Raw genomic sequence first — 19,506 nt, 5'->3', positions numbered from 1 at the left:
ATTTTTATACTTAAAATGACGTTGTTATGTGTCATTGTGGCACTTAGTGAACAGTAGTAGCAGTAGGCTAAAAGGAACATCAACTGAGAGTCAACTCTTCTCTTCTTTCTTACCCTGTCTAAGGCATTGACATCTGCATTATGATCTAGCAAGAGCTTCACAACATATTTATGTCCATACCAACAAGCAAGGTGTAGCGGTGTTAACAAAAACTGGGGAAAGAAAACAATGTAAAACCAAGATATATAACTTCTGGTGTCCAGCACTGGCTGAAAGTGATGCTAAGCAACATTGCCAAGAGAAAGCAATTTGGGCTTCACCCACATTCACTTTGTTATGATCTCTCTAGCAAACTGGTGTGAAGATTAGAGAAAGATCAGGGCCATGGGTTGTAAGTTTTAATACTGCCAAGTGTTGCCCTTTCTGACCGTCTTTTAATGAATACATGCATTTATGTTCCAACCCACGCACTAAGGGCTGAGCAAACTTGGGCTAGATAGTATATTTATTCAGTGAGTTATGCAGAAATTTAACTGAAAATAAGATACTAATACAAAATCTCTTGAAGAACCTGATCTCTTTCATCAACATTTGCACCATTCTTCAGGTGCGTGTTGACCTCCTCATATTGTCCATTGACTGCTGCCCTATGAAGAGCACTTCGAGATAACTAGTGAAAAAAAAAATGGAGAAAATGAACACAGAGTTATCTCTGCAATGTCTCCAAATAGTGGACGCCCGTGGAACCTTCATGTGGAGTCCGTAAATGAGATAGCCCACAAATGTGGAGAACAAAAAAACACTGAAGCAAACAAAGTTTCAAAGTCTTGCGGTTAAGTACTACGTAACTGACCTGTACTATTGTTTTGTAGAATATTCTTACAAGGTACATTAATTTTTCTACATGACCATGTCGTAAAAGTCAAGAGAAGCCAGTTTAGAATTTCAAGCCCTAAGACAGTGCCAATGAAAACAAATAGAAGTACTGTCTTGATAAAAATCGAAAAAACCCAGCTTGGACTACTTTATAAACAACAGAAGTTAAGGACAAGAAAATAATGCACTAATCAATCCATGCGTCTATGGTCTCGCTTGTAACAGGATTAAAACAATGAACTTCTTACTTTTACGCTGTTGTGGGAGTCTGCAATGAAGGGACTGATCTCCTCCACACACTAGTATTCTTAAGTTTCAGTTTGGGGCTGAGGATTTGAACACCGTCAAAGGTAATGTGACTCTAAGGAGATTATATTCCTGGTAAAAATCCACCTTGTTTACAGACCGATGTTGCTAAAAACAGTATTTTTTTCATTGTGAACTTACTTTGGCCTTTTCCATTCTAATAGCCCAGCTTGTGTCCTGTTCCTTGACCTGATGGCAAACGAAAATGTAAATAAATTATCCTGACACAAGGATTGTCATCCATGACTTTAATTGCTTTTCTGTGATCTTGTCAGGGTTAAATGTAACTTTACAGCAGTGAGAGAGATAAGGTCAACTTGATCTCCTGGCTAATCAAATTCAGTCTGAGTCACCTATTCTAAATTATTTTGATTCACTTAAGAAAATAATGCCTATTACACATGTGGCCTCTCTTTATTACAGGTAGAACCTGACACCAACACTTATGAAAATACTACAATGCATTTCCCTTATCAGACGTGAAGGAGCACTTTGGAATAAAAACACCCCCCCCCCCCCACAAAAAAAAAAAAAAACCTTTTCACAATGTCAATTGTGAAGTCAATTTCAAATTATTTTGCCAATACGTTGCAGTAAGCTAATTTGCATTCTCCTGTACTTTCATTTTTCCCCAAAAAGAGTCTGAAAATTCAACTGGGTTGAAACATGGTTGTGCCAATGGCAAACAAATTATTTCTGTCTAATTTTGGGGAAAAATCCAGCAGATGATAGGCTTTTTGAACATAATGTCGTTTCAGAGAGGGGAGGGTTGAGGGAGAACTACAGCCCCTGCTGCTTCTCCTGATCCACTACTTTCAGTGTTCTGTTTTCACCAATAAAGGATCTCTTGTACAACTCATTCAGGTCTTCCTCAGCTTTGTCATTAAATTATCATTAAATTCTCATTGTTCGACTAAGAGCTACATTCCAAGACATTTACAGTTATCATCAAAGAGGAGCGAATGGTATGTCGTCAATAAATCAATCAATCAAAAAACAAATAAACAAACAAATGCATATAATTGGGATTCCAAAGTTACGTCTTAGGGAAAACCATGCCGGGCCCAGTTGTTTCAAGCCACGATCAGTGGAAACCTTTTCTTTCAGTTTATTTACCGATCAAAAATCTTTCCATAAGATTCTTAGCCTTCAATTTTGAATTACACTTCAGCGTAAGATTAGTTTGTTAAAGGCTTTTTTGAAGGGAAAAATTCAAAACATGGTTGGTATTTAATCCCAAATTAGTGTTGATAGGCTTTTGAACAACTGGGCCCAGATGTAACAGAAAAAATTAATTTGGATGACTTATCATCCATTCCAGCCCCTTGTCTTCTGCTAAATAAATAGGATGTGACGAAAGCTAACAAGGAACCTTAAATACCAATTACTTCAAGGTGAATAGAATTTTTCATCAAGATATAGAATCTAAGATGTTGGAAGAATCAAGAATATCACTAACAAATCTGGACTAACCAAAGTTTTCTAACGTTCTCTTTGCTCGTGTTACGTACCCCAAACCGTCGAACAGTAGAACAATTTCCTCACATACAAGAGCTTTGTTTTATCGGGGTTGATGAGGAGCGAATTTCTACAACACCAAGTCGGTATTTCCTTGAGATCTTCGTTTACAGCAGAGATAACATCGTGAAGTTTGCTGGAGGGGAACCCGAGGAAGAGTTTGGTGTCATCTACATAGCCGAGTGGTTTGAAATGTTTTACATAATGTAAGCAACACTGGGCAGTACCCCAATCATTAAGGGTAAGGGGTTGGACAAGGTATTCTGAATCTTAACTACTTGTTCGCGTTGTGATAAGTAGCTTTCAAACCTGGCGCGCGCAGATTCCGATACACCAGATTTGAGGATTGTATGCAACATTAACTCATGCCGGATGCCATCAAAAGCTTTGAACATGTCCAATAGAACAATAACAGATATCTTCTTTTGATCCATGTTACTAAATAGTTCGTCAGTAAAGTAAAGAAGCGCTGATTCGGTTGAATGGAATTTTCTATTTCCACTTTGCAGGTGATGTACAATATTGTTTAAGTCGAGGAAATTCACGAACTGTGAATGAGCTGCCCTTTCACATACTTTAGATAAAATAGGGCTCCTCACTGTCCCCTCATTTAAGAAGGAATTGGAACAACTTCTGCTTTCTTCCAAGGAAGTGGAAAACTGTTCGAAGAAAAGGAATTGTTGAGAAGACTAATAATGGGAGCAATTACTGGTGAGCTATCTTTCAGAATTTTTGCATTAACTTTGTCACAACCGGGAGCTTTGTTTGACGGTAGATTCTTAATAATCCTGTTCACATCGCCGCCCACAGTGATGGATTGAAACGTAAATAAGTTAGCATTGTTTTGACCGGAGCTGCGATCAGATTCACACGGACGAATTCCCTCTGTGTCTTGAATGTCGAGATTGCGTTCCTTGACAAGACTCGTTGTTTTCAAAGCTGTCACTTTTCAACATTTGCATAAAATTCATTGAAATTATTTCCTAGGAGAAGTGGATTTCAACAGTGGCTAATCGAGCATTCTTCCTTGAAATACAACGATTAAGAATTTTCCAAATCGAATTGGAATTTCGGATTTCAGAGCGAACGTGTTCTTTTTCGGCAAGTCTGATTTAACGTTTAACTTACAAGCAACAGGACAAATGAATGTGGGAGCTAGGTTAAGGTAAAGGTACACCTTATTTAACGTCGGGAGTTCCTTTACTCTCTAGAGAGTATTCTCCAGGAAGCTGACGGTACGCTCATTTTACCCCCCTCTTTTTATCAGTGCACCGTTTTAAGGGTATTTAAAGCTACTTAGGCTACCATGAAAGGAAAGAAGTCGCAACCAAGGATGTGAGATCCGGGGATCGAACTCGGGACCTCTTGCACCAAGGCCGCACACTAACCAACTGTGCCACCCTTGCTCCTTGCTGCATGAAAGCCGTGACACTACAGGTTCTTTCAAATTATGGTGAACTTTAGTGTACTTTATGAATAAAGAGATCAATTTGTTGTCTTTCCTTGAGAGTTTCATGCAGATAACTAATGATCAGAGGTACTTTGCTCAACTGAAATATAGTTGGTTTATGTCAAGACTTAATATAGGAAAGACAAATTTGAACTGCGGAAAAAATCAAGTCAAGATGTAGAGCAGTAACAAAAGGAGAGCCTGAAAAACTCTGGCAGGATTCAAACCCATGACCTCTGGGATACTGGTGCAGTCCTATACACTGTACCATTCTAGCTACACTGGGAGCTCCCAAAAAACAAAACTTCAGAGATATTGACGCCCCAGGACGAGTAAGCTTGCTCTGAGTTGTCGTTGTCTTTTCACCCTAGCTGCCTCCACATTACCATCAAAACTGCTCGTGAGTTCTTGTTTCAAGTCAAAGATGTTTTTCTCTAACGTCTCGAGTTTAAGAAGGCGTTTATAGCATGGGTTTGTACACACAAACAAGTCATTCTCGGAGTAGAGGTTGACGTCCTTTCTTTGACAGGAGGAGTACTACCACATATATAACCTCGAAGGTCACCATTGACAAGCTTTTTTGTTGTATTAACCTCCATACAAACCGATAAACACAACATTTTAAACATTGAATACCGTGAAGAGTTTTCGCGCGTAAATTTCTAACCATTTTATAAGCTGCTTTACAATTGGCTATCTTGTAACAATAGCTCGAGTCTGATTGAATATTCTCGCACAAAGGGAATGGCAGGCCCAGCTTGCTTCAGCAAACGTTTGTGGGGAGGGAGGATGGAACTGACACAAAAGACGGCTGCAAGGAGGCTAAGTACTTCATTAGTTCTTTAAAACTCTCAAGGTAAGACAACAAGTTGATCTCTTCAGTCATGAAGTAAGCTAAAATTCACCATAATTTGAAAGAACCTGTAGTTAAATGGCTTTGATGTAGCTCCCACATCTCTTTGTCCTGTAGCTTAGTATTGCAGCATTTGAAATAAGCAAAGTTCGAAGATTTTAGTAATGAACCCATAGAGGATGTAGATATGACAAGACTTAATACATGAAGGACATACTTAAAATATTAAATTTTGATCATCAAAGTTATAAACAAACTTGAGCAGAAGGAAAGGCATTTGTAACTGCCCTACATAATCTTTAATGATCGATGAATGTCAATGAAAAGCATTTCCACAATTATTGTCCTTTTGGGAAAAATCACGGACACGCCTTTTCATGATTTTTCACGGCAGTCAATGCATAACATCGTTGCCACAGTACGTTCATACAAAACTCAAATTACAGCCAGTTGAGATGTCTGCATGCATGCCAGGATAAAAATAAATGTCTGTTTTTGTTTTGTTTGCTGTTTTCTCCTTTTTTACCGTTCTTTTGTATTTTTAACATCAATGTGCCTATTTTTTATTTATTTTTTATATATTTTTTTTATTTATTTTTTTACATGATTTACACTTGTACTTACTTCTTACACAATACTTGCACTACATTAACTTGCACTACATACGATACATGTGACAATACCATAACACTAGTCAAATGGAATTACAGTTGATCTGTTTACAACGTAATTATTTACATTTTAATTGTTCGAGTCACTAATAAGAATTTTGTTTGTTACTTCCACTATGTAGAGTATTGGTTTTCTAGAATTTAATAGGCTGTTAAATAAATAGATAGCAAGAAAATCAAAAGACAGAAGCTGAGAAGTAGAAGGACACAATGTAATTTTATAAGGACAGAAAAAATTTCCATTTGTTCCTAAACTCTTTCTCCTTATTACAAGTGACTGCAATATATTTTTCTATATTAATTTTTTCGCGCACAAGAGAGGCAAAATCACCGAAATTGTACTTTATGGTATTTAAAGCGTTAACATATAAGAAATATTTACCTAAAATAATAAGATGGTTAAGGCCCAAACAGTAGTTGTGACAGGGAATAATTCCGAACATAACCTCCAGTTCTGACAGAAGCAGTTTCGTATTACTAGAGGTTGAGTACCACTCCCGGAATCCATCCCAAAAGGAATTTGCGTGCTTGCAGTTTACAAGCAAATGCCACAGGGTCTGACACTCAGAAGGACAAAAGGGACAGAAGGGCGAGGTAACTTTTTCATTTTATATAACAAGCTATTCGTTGGTAAAATTCGGTGAATGATTTTTGATATTGGAACATCGTCAATTTAATTTCTCTCGTGGCTTTGAATGGTAGGAGGTAGATTTTAGACAAGTCACTTTTCTCGACGCCAGACTCTAAAAGTTTTTTCTCAGAAGTTGGTGGAGGTAGATCTTCAAGGTAAAGTAGGATACTGTATATTGCCTTACATGACAGTGAACAGATTGAGGTGGGAGGCGTGACCGAGTCTTTGGAACATTCTTGCAATAGTTTCTTCCAATTTTGAGGAATAAAAGAGCAAATGCTATAATATTGTAAAAAGCTACATTTTACATTGAATTTACTGCAAAAAGAATTAAATGGGAGGAAATGGCCCTCACAGGAGTCAAAAAGATCCGAGATTTGTTTTATTCCTGCCTGATACCAATGAGGAAAGAATACCATTTTCTTATTCACAGTTAAAAATCGGTTATTCCAGATTGGCTGCGAGAGAACCTCATTTTTATTTTTAGGTGTGGCTGTTGCGATGTCCTGCCAGTAGAAAATGATTTGTTTGTAGAAAGCAGGAAGGTGGTTGTTTAGGTCAAGGAGATTATAATCATAATTACATTTAAAGTGGTACTATGATCAAAAAATCATTTCCTTTTTTTCTTCAGATTTTGAAAGCGTGTTCGCTTAACACTTAACTGGCAAAATTTTGAGTTTTGAGTTTTATCCAAAGGCTGTTTATTTTGAGTGTAAGTTTTGGATTTCTTGGTCCGCCATTACTCACGTTCAAAACTGGCCGATTGGACCTCAGAGGGTTGAATCTAGAGAAAATGACGTCATTTACTCACTAGCTTAAAATTTCAGCGTGTAAACGCAATTTATTATATATGCAAAACACGGGTTGAAAAGTCTGAAAGCCCGAAACTCCCGTGCCGCATATTAATTAGGTCGCGTACACACGCATTACATTCTTAAACTAGTGAGTGTTTGACGTCATTTTCTCCTCGACCCAGCTCTCTCAAGATTTTAAAGTTGGTAATGGCGGACCAATAGATAAGAAAATTCCAGCTAAAATAAACAGGTGTCTTTTTAAAATCAGAACTTAAAACTTGGGTGAGTTAGTGTTTAGTTAACATAGTTTTGAAATCCAAAGGAAAAACAAAAATTTTTTTTGGTCGTAGTACCACTTTAAACAGTTCTGTACCGCCAACATCGGCTAGCAGCAATTTAGGTATGTACTGCCATGGAGCACTTGAGTTAGAGCATAACCGTTTCACCCAGTTTAACTTAAGCGCTTTGTCGAAGAGAGAAAAATCCTTCATGTCCAGGCCACCAGCTGTTTTTTGCTTGATAAGGGTAGTCTTTTTTATTTTGGCAGGCTTGTGATCCCAAATAAAATCGAACGTAATCTTGTTTACTTCTTTACTAAATTCTTTAGGGGTATTCATGACACTGCAGATAAACACAAGTTTTGACAGTGCTAATGTTTTAATTATATTTATCCTGCCAGCGATGGAGAGGTCTCTTTGGGACCACATATTCAATGTTTTCTTTAAAGATCCTAATTTGTCAAAAGAAATTTTCTTTTCAGACACTTCTAGATCATATCTAAAATGCGCGCCACGCGCGTAAACTGGCTCGGCGCTCAATTGGAGATCATGTATGGTGTCTTTTCTGTTACGCATAGAGCCAAGCCATAACATTTCAGATTTTGATTTAATTTTAGACCAGAGCACCTTTCTAAAAGCGATAATAAATCAAATAACCTTAGTAGTATAGGAGTTGGGGGTACGAGACCATGTTTGCAAAAATGTTCTCATACCAACCCAACTCCATACTACTTTCCATTTAATGGCTACCAATTTTTGATCTCGTATTTTTGATCTCGTATTTTGAAAATCTATATGTTATTTAAAATGCGTGACTTTCTTAGAAAAATCACAAAGCATGACATTCTCGGAAATAAAGAAAAGGGGTTTTCCCGTGATTTTCAACAAATCAAAAGCCTCACATTTTAGTAAACTTTATGAGTAAACTTTATGAGTAAACTTTATGAGTAAACTTTATCATTCAGATTGTGCTTGCGGTACTTGTATGTAGACCGGCACTGCTGTGCCGTGACGTCAGCAGCCAACTTTTTAGATTTTATAGTGACCGTATGCGTAACTTGTCACACCATTATTGTGAATGTACCGCTTGTCATCGAAGCAAGATAATGACACTTTGTTAAGCTCATAGCTTCCAAGTTGATGTAAGTTGCTTCGGATTGTTTTCATTGTGTGATGCATTTGTTCGTTATTAAACAGAACATTTTTGTAATTTTTATGAGTGATGTTATTTGTGATAATATTTTTCTTGATTCCCTTTGCTGTCTTTCCGCCTTTGTCATTGTCTTTCATATATGAATACATTTTTGATCTCAATCCGACGAATTCGGTTATCGGTATGCCTGCCGCTTCATCTTTGAATTTACCGATCACTTTTTTATTTGTTGTGTTGAAATATTGTGAATCTTGTGGATAATCACTGTTGTCGAATTTGTCTTTATCATTCCAAAAGTCTTGGTACACATCATTGGTTTCTATTTCATATGTAAGACTGTCGGTGTCGGTGAATAATAATTTTGCTTTGCTGCCGTATTTTTGTTTTATGTAGTTATAATGAAAATCATACATTAACGTCTTGCTTAGATCTAAGATACACATACCTACATAAGCTGGTCGGTTTAGGGTAAGTGTTTCTTTGATTTTATGTACTGCTACTAAGTTTTCATTGAAGATCTTACTGCTTACATAAATGGGTTTAGCAGCCATTTTTAATAGTTTGTTTTCATCAGTCACTAATCTGACATCTACTCGCTTTCTAATATTTTCCATTGTTTTTCCAAATACACTGTTGTTCATAAGCTTGAAGAAGTCTTTCTCAAAAGCATTTTTGGCATTGGTTCTCTTCTGCGTATTGAAATCGACATATTGCTTTAACCATGCGGACTGATTGAACTCTAGTACTCGATGGACTTTAGTTATTTTCAAACCAAGATCGGTGTACAATTGTAGGTTCCTATAATGAAGAACATACTTTTCTTTGTTGCTTAATGTTGGCATTAATTTACAAACTAAACCAGTTGAGATATTGTATTTCTTAGCGATTTTTTTGGAATATTCTGATAGCATGTTTTTACCTACTTTAACCTTTTCCGGTGCTAGTGGGTAGTCATTATGCAAATCATGTTGTTCTTCCGGATATGTTAGGTCTACTTCTAGTATCAAACCTTTAGTGCTGTCTTCTCTGTACCTAGCTAAGTCTATATTGTCTATCTGTTTTTTTGTCATCCATTTGAAACCACCAGTTGGAAGGTATTGGCTCATTGCCCAACCATACAGATTGTTAGCATCAAGATACATTATATACTTTGAGGGCGCCTTTTCATCATATGTTTTCATGTATTTATTATTCGACTTTCCGTATCGGTTTGCGATGTAGCTTGTTCCGCCTCGCATGCCCTTTTCGATGAATTGAAACATATCAATATCAGTCATAAGCTCTAATTTGATATCAGTCATTTTTAGCATAGCATCCCATGACAAACCAGGAGATGTAAAATAATGACATGGATCAAGTTTATAGTATTGCAGACAGGTCTTTCGGAAGTTTTCGAATACATCAGCCAACAGAAGTATGTCAGATTTGAGATATAAGTCATGGTACTCACCCATATTTTTGAGAGAGAATGTATTCCACACATTCTGGGCATGTGTATAGTCTTCATAACTTATATGTTCATCATTCAATATACTGTAAAATTCTTCTTTTGGTGGTAGCTTTTCATCGAATTTATCAAAACTGTCCATGAAGTCGTATGGATATACTCCTTTTTGTGACATCAAATCAAGCTTTTCGTTTTTGAATATTTGAGAGGTATATTTCAATGATTCTTTCGGTAGATTGCTGACCAGTTTCTCCAAACTTGAGCTCATGAACTGGAAACTATCAATGAAGGTTAAGTGATTACCCAACATGAAAGCCATATACTTTTCCATATTATTTGGGATAACGTTTATATTCATTTGGCATAGTTCTCCCTTTTTGTTTTTGTAAGTGTGATTTTTAGCTATTTCACCAATCTCTTGCATTATAAAATGACTGTCATACCCACGGAGATTGTGAAACATAACTGGTATTTTATCAGTTATTCTGAAGTTAAGATTACAATCTTGATGAGCGGATCCTCTGTACTGACCAGTCACATGGCAGTGATCTCTTACTCTTACATCAGTTTTATTGTATTCTTTCTCACATATATGGCATTTGTCAGCTTTTTGGAATTTTTCTTCATCATCTTTAGTCATTCTCAATGGTTTATTGAAATATTTTTTTATAATCTTCTTGCAATATTTGGCTTCATCCAGCATAGCTTCCATAAATTTGTAAACGGCTTTTTCACCTCTATAAATTTGTACTGGTTTCGTGTATTTATCATCATAACAACACACAACCTTATATCCATAACCACAGTCTGTGTGTCTCTGATAAGCCTCTGTGTATGATTTGTCATCATTGGGTTGACATCCATGAATTTTTTCAGTTATGGCTTCAAAATCTGCATATATTACAAATGGAACTGGTAGTTGTTTATGGAAATTATTGAATTTTAGTATGTTATCATCTTTTGTTGGCATTTTAATCGCTTGTGTTCCATTCACTTGGATACAGTTTTCTTTATGATCAGTCAACACCAATTCAGAGCTAAAACACTGAAGACAATACATGCAGAAGTGCTTCCTCTCTTTGTGCTTTGTTTGATTTTACATAAACTTGTTGAAATCTTTGATTAAAACATAGTGCTTGTTTTCATTTTCTGTTATAAGAAGCAGATTCATACAATCTTCATACTTTTCTTTTGATACATAAATGGGATATTTTTGTTTTTCTTCATAACCAAATACATTGATGTTGATCTCATTATTTTTTTCTATTTTGTTGTACTGTTTGGTAGTCACTGGAAATTCAATTCCTGAATAATTCAAATTTTCAATGAATGCTTTATCTGATTTTTTGATTCTCTGTGGGTATTTGTCTTGAGGATTAAGATGTCGAATATGACACCACCTGAAGCATTCATTATTATCATTTTTCATGTTGATCAATCCTTTTGCACTGTTTCTGAGTTCATTTGGTAGTTTAATGTATGATGATCCTTTCATTGGTTCGTATTTTACCACATTGAGATAATGATTGTCAACAGATTGAACAGTCCAACCAGATCCTTCTGAAATCCAAACTGCAATCTTATTCAAGATTTTCTGTTTTGATAAAGACAAAGCTAGTTCAATTTGTGTGTCATTTGTTATTGTTTGGGGTTGACTGTTGAAATAAGCTGTTTTAATGACTCTTTCTTCATGACCTGTTTCCTTTTCAAATGTCACCCTCAGTGTTTCAACAAACTTGAGCCCTTTCATTGATATTAATATGTTTTCAATATGGTTAGCAACGGCCTTTCTTGTATTTTGCAGTTGCATAAGTGGGTCTTTGTTGTTTTTGATATTTATCTCAAAAGACTTTGTGTAACCTTTTAATGCTTTTGCTGTTTGCTCAATCTTAGTTCTAGGTGCTGGCACTGGTTTTTTGGATCTAGGTGCTGGCACTGGTTTTTTTGTTCTTGGTGCTGGAACTGGTTTATCCCTGAATTCTAGTGGTGGAAGAATTATGTTGTTTTCATAATCTTGTACCATTTGTTTTACACTCTTTCTTGGTTTCGGTATTGGTCTGATTGGTTTTACAGTCCTTGGTGTTGGCTTGCTTCAATAGCAATTTGATCAGTTCAGATTTACTCAGTTTTTTGAGATCTTTTTTATTCATACTATAATGTGACATATTATTCATTCTATATATTATCTATAGATAATATTCTTTTAAGTGTATTTAGATGTGCGTTTAAACAGTCGCAAAATTCGAAACATCCAGATAATGAATGATTTGAACTATCGAAAATTGATCATATGAATGGTTTCTTCCGTTTCTTTTTGCAAATTGTATACCAAAGCATTGCGATAATGCTTCTTTGTTTGAAGATGACAATGTTTACCTGCTAGGGTGTAATCCTTATCGTTATTACAAATAACACAGAACCAAGGTTTGTGAAGCATGTAGTCCGTTTTTCTCTTTCTCCTTTCTTCTTCAGTGTAATATCGAGGTCTCCCTCTTTGAATTTTTACTTTCTTTTCTTCCATATATAATTCACTATATACATTATTTTAAATGTGTTGCGTTTAATCAGATTCTTGTGTCGACGATTGGGATTCTTCTGTTTCTGTTTCTGTTTCATACAAAGAATATTCTTCAGATTCTTCCGATTCGGATTGAGATTAAGATTGAGTTTTTTTCGGAAACTTGTTCATATAATATACATTTATATATTTTTTTAAATGGTTTTTGATCTGCGTTCAATATATTTGTTACTTTCTTCCATATGTTTAATGATTTCAAATATAACGTCATCATAAGAATTGCTCATAAGATACTTACATTTGTTCGTTTCATACATCTTTTTCATATGAAGTTGTTTCTCAGACACATTGTATGAACCTGTCGGGCTTTTAAATTCAATGCATAAAGAATTGTGTTTACTTGTCGGGTTTAACAGCATGAGATCGCATTGTCCTGACATGTAACCTTTTTTCCATGATGTTGAGCGTATTAAAGGCGATTTTTGGTTTTCACCTAGACCAGCGATCATTAAAGCTTTTTCAGGATATTTGTCTCTTATAAATGATACCACTTTGCAATGCAAGTCATATTCACTTTCAATCAATAATTTTTTGCTTTTTGCGTCATAATATCCCTTTTTTCTGATTGATGGTAAAACTTTGCTTGTAACCCAATGTTTGAATTCTCTTGCTTTAGGTTGTTTGGAAGAAAGAATTAGTGAATAAAAACCAGATTCATTTATAAAGAAACATTCAATGGTCTTTTCAATGCTCACATAGAGGGGTAACGAAACGTTACCCCCAGTTTCAGGGCTCCCATCAAGGGGTAACGTTTCGTTACCCCCTGATTTTACCTTCATTTTGTGTTTCATCAATTGTTTATCGTCTTCGTGAACGTGATCTATGATTGCTTTTTGTGTATTTTTATAGTTCAGTATCAAAGCTATTTCAGCTTATCTCAGCTTCTGGGTAGAATACTCCATTACCATATTCTAGACGACATGTTGTCAAATAACTACCATTCCCACGATCGGCATTTATATTAAATGTATCAAATTCATATGGATTTGTCGCCGAATTCCTTGTTTTGGCTCGTTGTAGGTATACAAAAATTGCTTTAACATTGTCAATACTAGAAGAAATCTGAAAGAATCCACTACCATTTCTTGGACTTGACATTTGATACATTTCTCTGAGATACGTCCATTTGTCTTGTTTCAAAAAAGAACCAATGAACTTATCATACAGACTGTCTTTTGGTGTTAACTTTGGAACCCATAGTAGAAATCTGTCAATGACAACTCTTCCATCATCAACTGCATCAAGTTTTTGAAGTAGTTCTCTATCATCCGGTAGCTTCAAAGTAAATTCAAGCTGCATTGGTACCAACATCTTACCCTCCAACTCTTCAAAAAAACTGTAACGATTAAGAGGTATGATGACATTTACATCAGAATTCCCGGTTGTCAAAAGTCGTCTAGCCTCAAATCCTGCATTCTGATTGGCATTTGCTATCAGATGACTTGTGTCTAAATACCAAAGACTGTTCTTTGCTACTGAGCGACTAAAATCGTCACTATATTCTAGCAGGTTTTTTACAAAAACAACCTTATGAAGATTATCCGTGTCGTACACAATTTTACCAGCGCTTTTTATCATCATATGACCAATCAATGAATGAGATCCATAATAACTGTTATACGATCTGCACCATAAGCTGTACCGTCAGCGAGTTTTTGTACCTGAAACTGAACCTCGAAATAAGCATTGTACCAATCGTAGAAACTAGATCGATCATTGATTGTGAATGTATATCCATTTTTATCCTGATGTTGACCATTGGCTGGGGCTCTAATTACATCATCAAGTTGGAAACGCACCAACTCATTTCTTTGTAAAAATTCACTTGTTCTAAAAGCCATTTATACTATTATATTATATAATTTTGCTATCATGTTATTTATTTGAAGACTCTACGCCTTCTTCCAGATCCTGATATCAATCTGTTGAGGATCATATCAGTACTTTCATCTCGCTGTTTAATGGGTGAGGATGGAACAATTGCCCTTTGTGTTGTAGCTCCTTTTCTCAAATTCGCCAATCTTTTCATTATCAGGTCTCCTGACTTTTCTGCCGCCGCCTTACCAATTTTATCACCTGCATGGGAAACCCCTGATTCTAATGCCTTCTTTGCTATTGGCTTAGCAAATTTCTTGAAAACAGATGATGCCACACTCTTTAACGGTTTAAAAATATTATCAATGATAAGTCCAAACCCTTTGTGTCGAAAAACAAATCTACCAAGTTTGGATGATAAAACCTCTTGAATTCATACGGTTTCATTTATACTTTTATGTTATATTATTCTATGCTTTTCAAAATCAGTGAAAAAGATGTATCCGCTCCGTTTAGATTCAGTAATCTTCTTTTTCCATCGGTTATCCGGATTCTGATTGATGAAATTGAAATTTTATTAACTGGATTAAATGTAACTCGTCGTGGTTCGAGGGTGAAGGAGTAACTTGGAGTTAGTACACTGGTTGAAAATGAATAAATGATGTCTGTTTCTTTGCCGTCTACAAGCGATTTGTCAATTAAATCACAATGAATATTGAGTATGTCTGTGTCTTGACTGAGATTTGGCACTCTTAGTCCAATATGCGTTCCACTTGCTAATATCTTTTTGTCAAAACCTATCAGGTCATTAAAATTACTTGCTCTCAAATCAAGTTGGTAATTCTGAGCTAATATGATAGTAACCCTGAATATTGTATCATCGAATTCAAGAGTTATCGGATACGTATCAACAGTTTTATCGCCAGTTTTTTTACTGATTTTCGTTAGATTTTTTATGTATTTGTTGAAATCTGTATAATTCCACACACCGGCTGGAAGGGTGATGTCTTTGAAAGCCGAACCGTTGTCTGAACTGTATTTGATCAATTGATTTTTGTATCCAGCATTTACATTAAACCATGTGAAACTCATGTTAATAACTCGATTCAGACCAATGACATATTGCTTATTATTGTCTAGAATTATAGGTCTGGTAAAATTCGTTGTGAAATCTTCTGGTTTGTTACCCAATTCATTTTTTACACTATAAGATGATAAAACTATCTCTCGTTGCATTATACAATAAAGCTACATTAAATTTTGAAATATTGTTTGTATAATTTACCATATTGCGATCTGTTGATTGTTGATGTCTTTAAAAGCATGTCCAATATGGAAACACCCATATTTCGCATGTCAATGCTTGTATTACCAGCCAATATCTCACCAATGATCAAATCCAATTTTTTATGAGTTCTTTCGGTTTGTTGAAAAATATCACATTACCACCTTTTTGTTTTTTCCTACCAGAACCTTTCATTGTTTCCATTTTATTTTCATAATGATCTATGTATGCGTTTAAAGTTGCTCTTGCGTTGTCTATTCCTTTGTATTCCTGTTGTTTTATAGCTTCAGAAATTGAACCACTGTTGAATTGTTTACTTATATGACCCTTATAACCTTTTAATTGATTTCTTTTTGTTTTAGCTGCATTGACAATCTTTTTGAGATATTTTTTGTTTTTTAGTTTAGTCATTTGTTCTTGATTCATTACCTTTTCAACAGAATCATAATTTTGAAGACCAAGATCATTCAATATCTCATTGTCCATGTCTTCATCATCTAATGCATAATCGTATTCTGGTGGTAATTCTGGTTCAAAGATCAGGTTGACGAACTAAAGAGCTATTATAAGGCATATCACAAAAAGTGCTGGGCTTACAAGCAAGCTGTGAAACGTTACAAAAAATTAAAACTGTTAGGAAATACTGTTTCTATTTTAACCGGTACTGGTGGAATTATTAGTGCTGTTGCAACTGGCGGTATAGCCCTAGTAGCAATAAGCACTTGTGCTTTGTTAATCAAGTCTTACATGTATTTCCAATCACTAAATCTTAAAATACAAAATTGCACATACGCGTACCAAAGTTATCAACATCTATTGAATTCAATAAAAGACATGTTGAGAAGCGGTGATTTTCAACCATCGTTTCACACAGAATTAAAAAATGTAGATGATTTTGTGACTGATGTTTGTCCTAGTGTTGACAAGTTCTACGCTAAATACAATGACAAATTCATTCCTTAACTATTGTGTTTATTTCATCGATTATCAGTGTCTTTATGTCCTTCCAATATTGTTCATATGATTGAAGTGTCTTTTTGGATTTACTCGTCTTGACCTTTTCAAAAGGAAGATCAAGCATTTTAAATATTTGTTTCAAAATGAAATTTATGTTAATCATACGCTTTCTGTCTATATTCACAGATTTTACGACCTTACCAATTTCATCAAAAATTCTCAATATCTTATCTCTATTTTTCACGGTTATCTGAAAACCATTTTTTGCAGCTATGTTATTCATTATGTTTTCTATATGACATTTTCTTTGGTAAACACTTTTACGATGGAATCTATGCTTATTTGAGTGAAAATCAACAAATTCTATAAGTGGTTTATAGCCATTAACTGACCCACATTTTTTACAAACTAGCATATTGTTATCATTCACTATAAACGGTTCATCACAACATTGCTCTGTTTTTTTAGTATGCTTTGAGATTTGTTTATTGCAAAATGGACAGACCATTTCTTCCATATTGACAAGTTCTTTATGCAGTTCTTTACAACTCATTATACTATTATCATTATACTATTATCATTATACTATTACATGAAATATTATTTTAAAAACATATAGATTTTCGAAAATATGAGATCATAAATACGAGATCAATAATTGGTAGCCATTAAATGGAAAGTAGTATGGAGTTGGGTTGGTATGAGAACATTTTTGCAAAAATGGTCTCGTACCCCCAACTCCTATACTACTAACCTTGACAGTGACTGGACATCAGAAAGAAGTACAGTTGTGTCGTCTGCATATTGCGAAAGTTTAACCCCATTATGTTCATCTATTGGAATACCTTTCATTTCTTTTGAGCGTCTAATACGTTGTGCGAGTAACTCAATAGCAATAACGAATAATGTGCCGGAAAGTGGGCAACCTTGACGCACCCCGCGCTCTAGATGAAAATGTTTTGAGGCGTATCCGTTATTCAGAACACAACTAGAGATATCTGTATAAAACACTTTTATCCATTGTCGGAGGTCAAGACCGAAATGAGACCGTTTCGAGGCATCTATGAATAAAATTCCACTCAATCGAGTCAAACGCTTTCTCAAAATCCAAAAACACGGCTACCCCTGGAATATTCTTCGCTTTAGTGAAGTGCATTATATCTGCTATTAGCCTAATACTTTCTCCAATGAACCTTCCTTTAACATATCCAGATTGACAGGGATGAATTAAGTTCAGCAATATCTTCTCTAAACGCAGAGCAATGGTCCTCGTCGCTATTTTATAGTCTACATTCAGTAAAGATACCCAGATATGTGCCTATTGCTGTTCCGATGTACACCCATGGTTTTTAGGAATCCATTAGGCTCGATCTTTACTGCTTCCCATTTGCAAATAATGCAAGAAACTTACCACGTTGTAATCTGCAAATGTGTCCATCCCACTTGCTCCTGATCCTTGATGAAGTACACCTGCTTGAAAGGATAAGAAAGCATGGTCTGCTTCTCCTAAAAACGAAGACATGTCAACAATTGCATGGATTAAAGAGAATTGGTCATTAACTTTTTAGTTGTTATTTCTTATGTTGTTTATGTACACAAAAGTGAAAGTGAAAGTGTGCAGCTTGAGTACAGTTTTATGAAAACATGAACTCTAGTAAGAGAAACAAGTATATAGGTGTAGTGCAGACTATTCTGGCATGAGGAAATTAATTCCCGTTAAGGATAACAAAAGCACTATCCAGGTACCTTTTCTCTTGACCAGCTTTACAGTTTATCAGCACTAATGCATTACAAATTTCAAGTTGTAGAAAAAGACTGTACATGGTAGATTATAATCAAGAAAGGCCGCAAGGTCCAACTGCTACTAGTACAAGGTACCTACTTCCCATGCATAACTCAGAACCTCTTTTGATTGTTTCATCAAATACCTATCTAATCAAGCACCTGAAATTTTCAGAAGAGCTTTTTTGCAGATCAAGTAGTTTTCCTCTTCTATGGTTGTTTTCAGGCTTATTGCCTCCAGGCCGAGTTTCTGCTTCATTTCATCGGTTACAAGGTACTGCTCAGCCATGCTATTGAGGTGACCAGAGAGATAGTCATTCCACAGACGTTCAAGACCTTTTAAGGTTTGGCAATCCACAGTGACTTCAAGAGAGCCCACGCCGACAGACACTAAGGAAGCCTGGTAGCCACTTTCTAAAAGTTTAATGAAGGCTACCAATGCACTTAGATTATCCGAGGAATTTTCACGGAATTTCTCAAAGTTTTGGATTGACTGAGCTAACAGTTTATAGACTTCTTCCTGTTGTTCTTTCTCCAGACTTGGTGCACTGATTAGGATCTTGAGAAACTTGTCTGAAAATAAAAAGGTAGATATTATCAATCAGAGCAAAGACTCCATCTTTGAGTATTGTTTTAATTAAGTTATCTTATCCACAGCTTCTACATTGGCATAAACGTGATCCAATAGGGTTAGGGATGGTTTTGTGTACTGGCTGTTTTACCATTCCTGTACGGGAACACCGTTCGTAGGTGAAAGAATAATTTCTACGCTTTTAACTTGGTAGACTCGAGTATATGAAATTGTCTTCTTGTGTTGTTGTACTTGTTGGTTCGGTAGAAGGGTTTTTTTGCACCATCTAGGATGTCCATAACGAATTTTCAAATCTTCAAGCGACAATCCGTTTGTCTTTGAAAATCCCAGAGAGACCCGGGCCCGTTGGTTCTGGATAATGTAATGGTATTTCATAGAGCCTTTTGGAGATTTTCAGACGGCCGGGTTGTAGGTTGTGACAAACGGTAGAATCTCATGTCTCTCTTTTGATTCGTAATGGTAATTGAAGTGAGTGGAGTGCAATTTGGTCTGAAATCATTGGGTATCCTCTTGTTGCAGA

The 19,506-nt window shown here is 35.6% G+C and overlaps 2 protein-coding genes across 2 annotated transcripts in view; both read right to left on the bottom strand.

Moving 5' to 3' along the window:
- The window catches only part of LOC137984914 (ankyrin-1-like), a 30,493-nt gene extending 12,375 nt beyond the window's left edge, over window positions 1-18,118 (bottom strand). The window contains exons 1-4 of the mRNA XM_068832250.1: window positions 18,024-18,118; window positions 1,324-1,371; window positions 572-670; window positions 114-212 (exon numbers count right to left, since the gene is read on the bottom strand). Of these exons, the coding sequence (XP_068688351.1) occupies window positions 114-212; window positions 572-670; window positions 1,324-1,371; window positions 18,024-18,050 (273 nt within the window). The 5' untranslated portion in view covers window positions 18,051-18,118. The remainder of the gene's footprint in view (window positions 1-113; window positions 213-571; window positions 671-1,323; window positions 1,372-18,023) is intronic.
- Window positions 18,119-18,515: 397 nt separating this feature from the next.
- The window catches only part of LOC137984542 (uncharacterized), a 30,832-nt gene continuing 29,841 nt past the window's right edge, over window positions 18,516-19,506 (bottom strand). Inside the window, exon 7 of the mRNA XM_068831708.1 lies at window positions 18,516-18,967. Coding sequence (XP_068687809.1) covers window positions 18,549-18,967 — 419 coding nt within the window. The 3' untranslated portion in view covers window positions 18,516-18,548. The remainder of the gene's footprint in view (window positions 18,968-19,506) is intronic.

Source organism: Montipora foliosa, chromosome 14 (genome assembly GCF_036669935.1).
Source record: "Montipora foliosa isolate CH-2021 chromosome 14, ASM3666993v2, whole genome shotgun sequence".
NCBI lineage: Eukaryota > Metazoa > Cnidaria > Anthozoa > Scleractinia > Acroporidae > Montipora > Montipora foliosa.
This window is presented reverse-complemented; position numbering and strand designations above follow the sequence as displayed.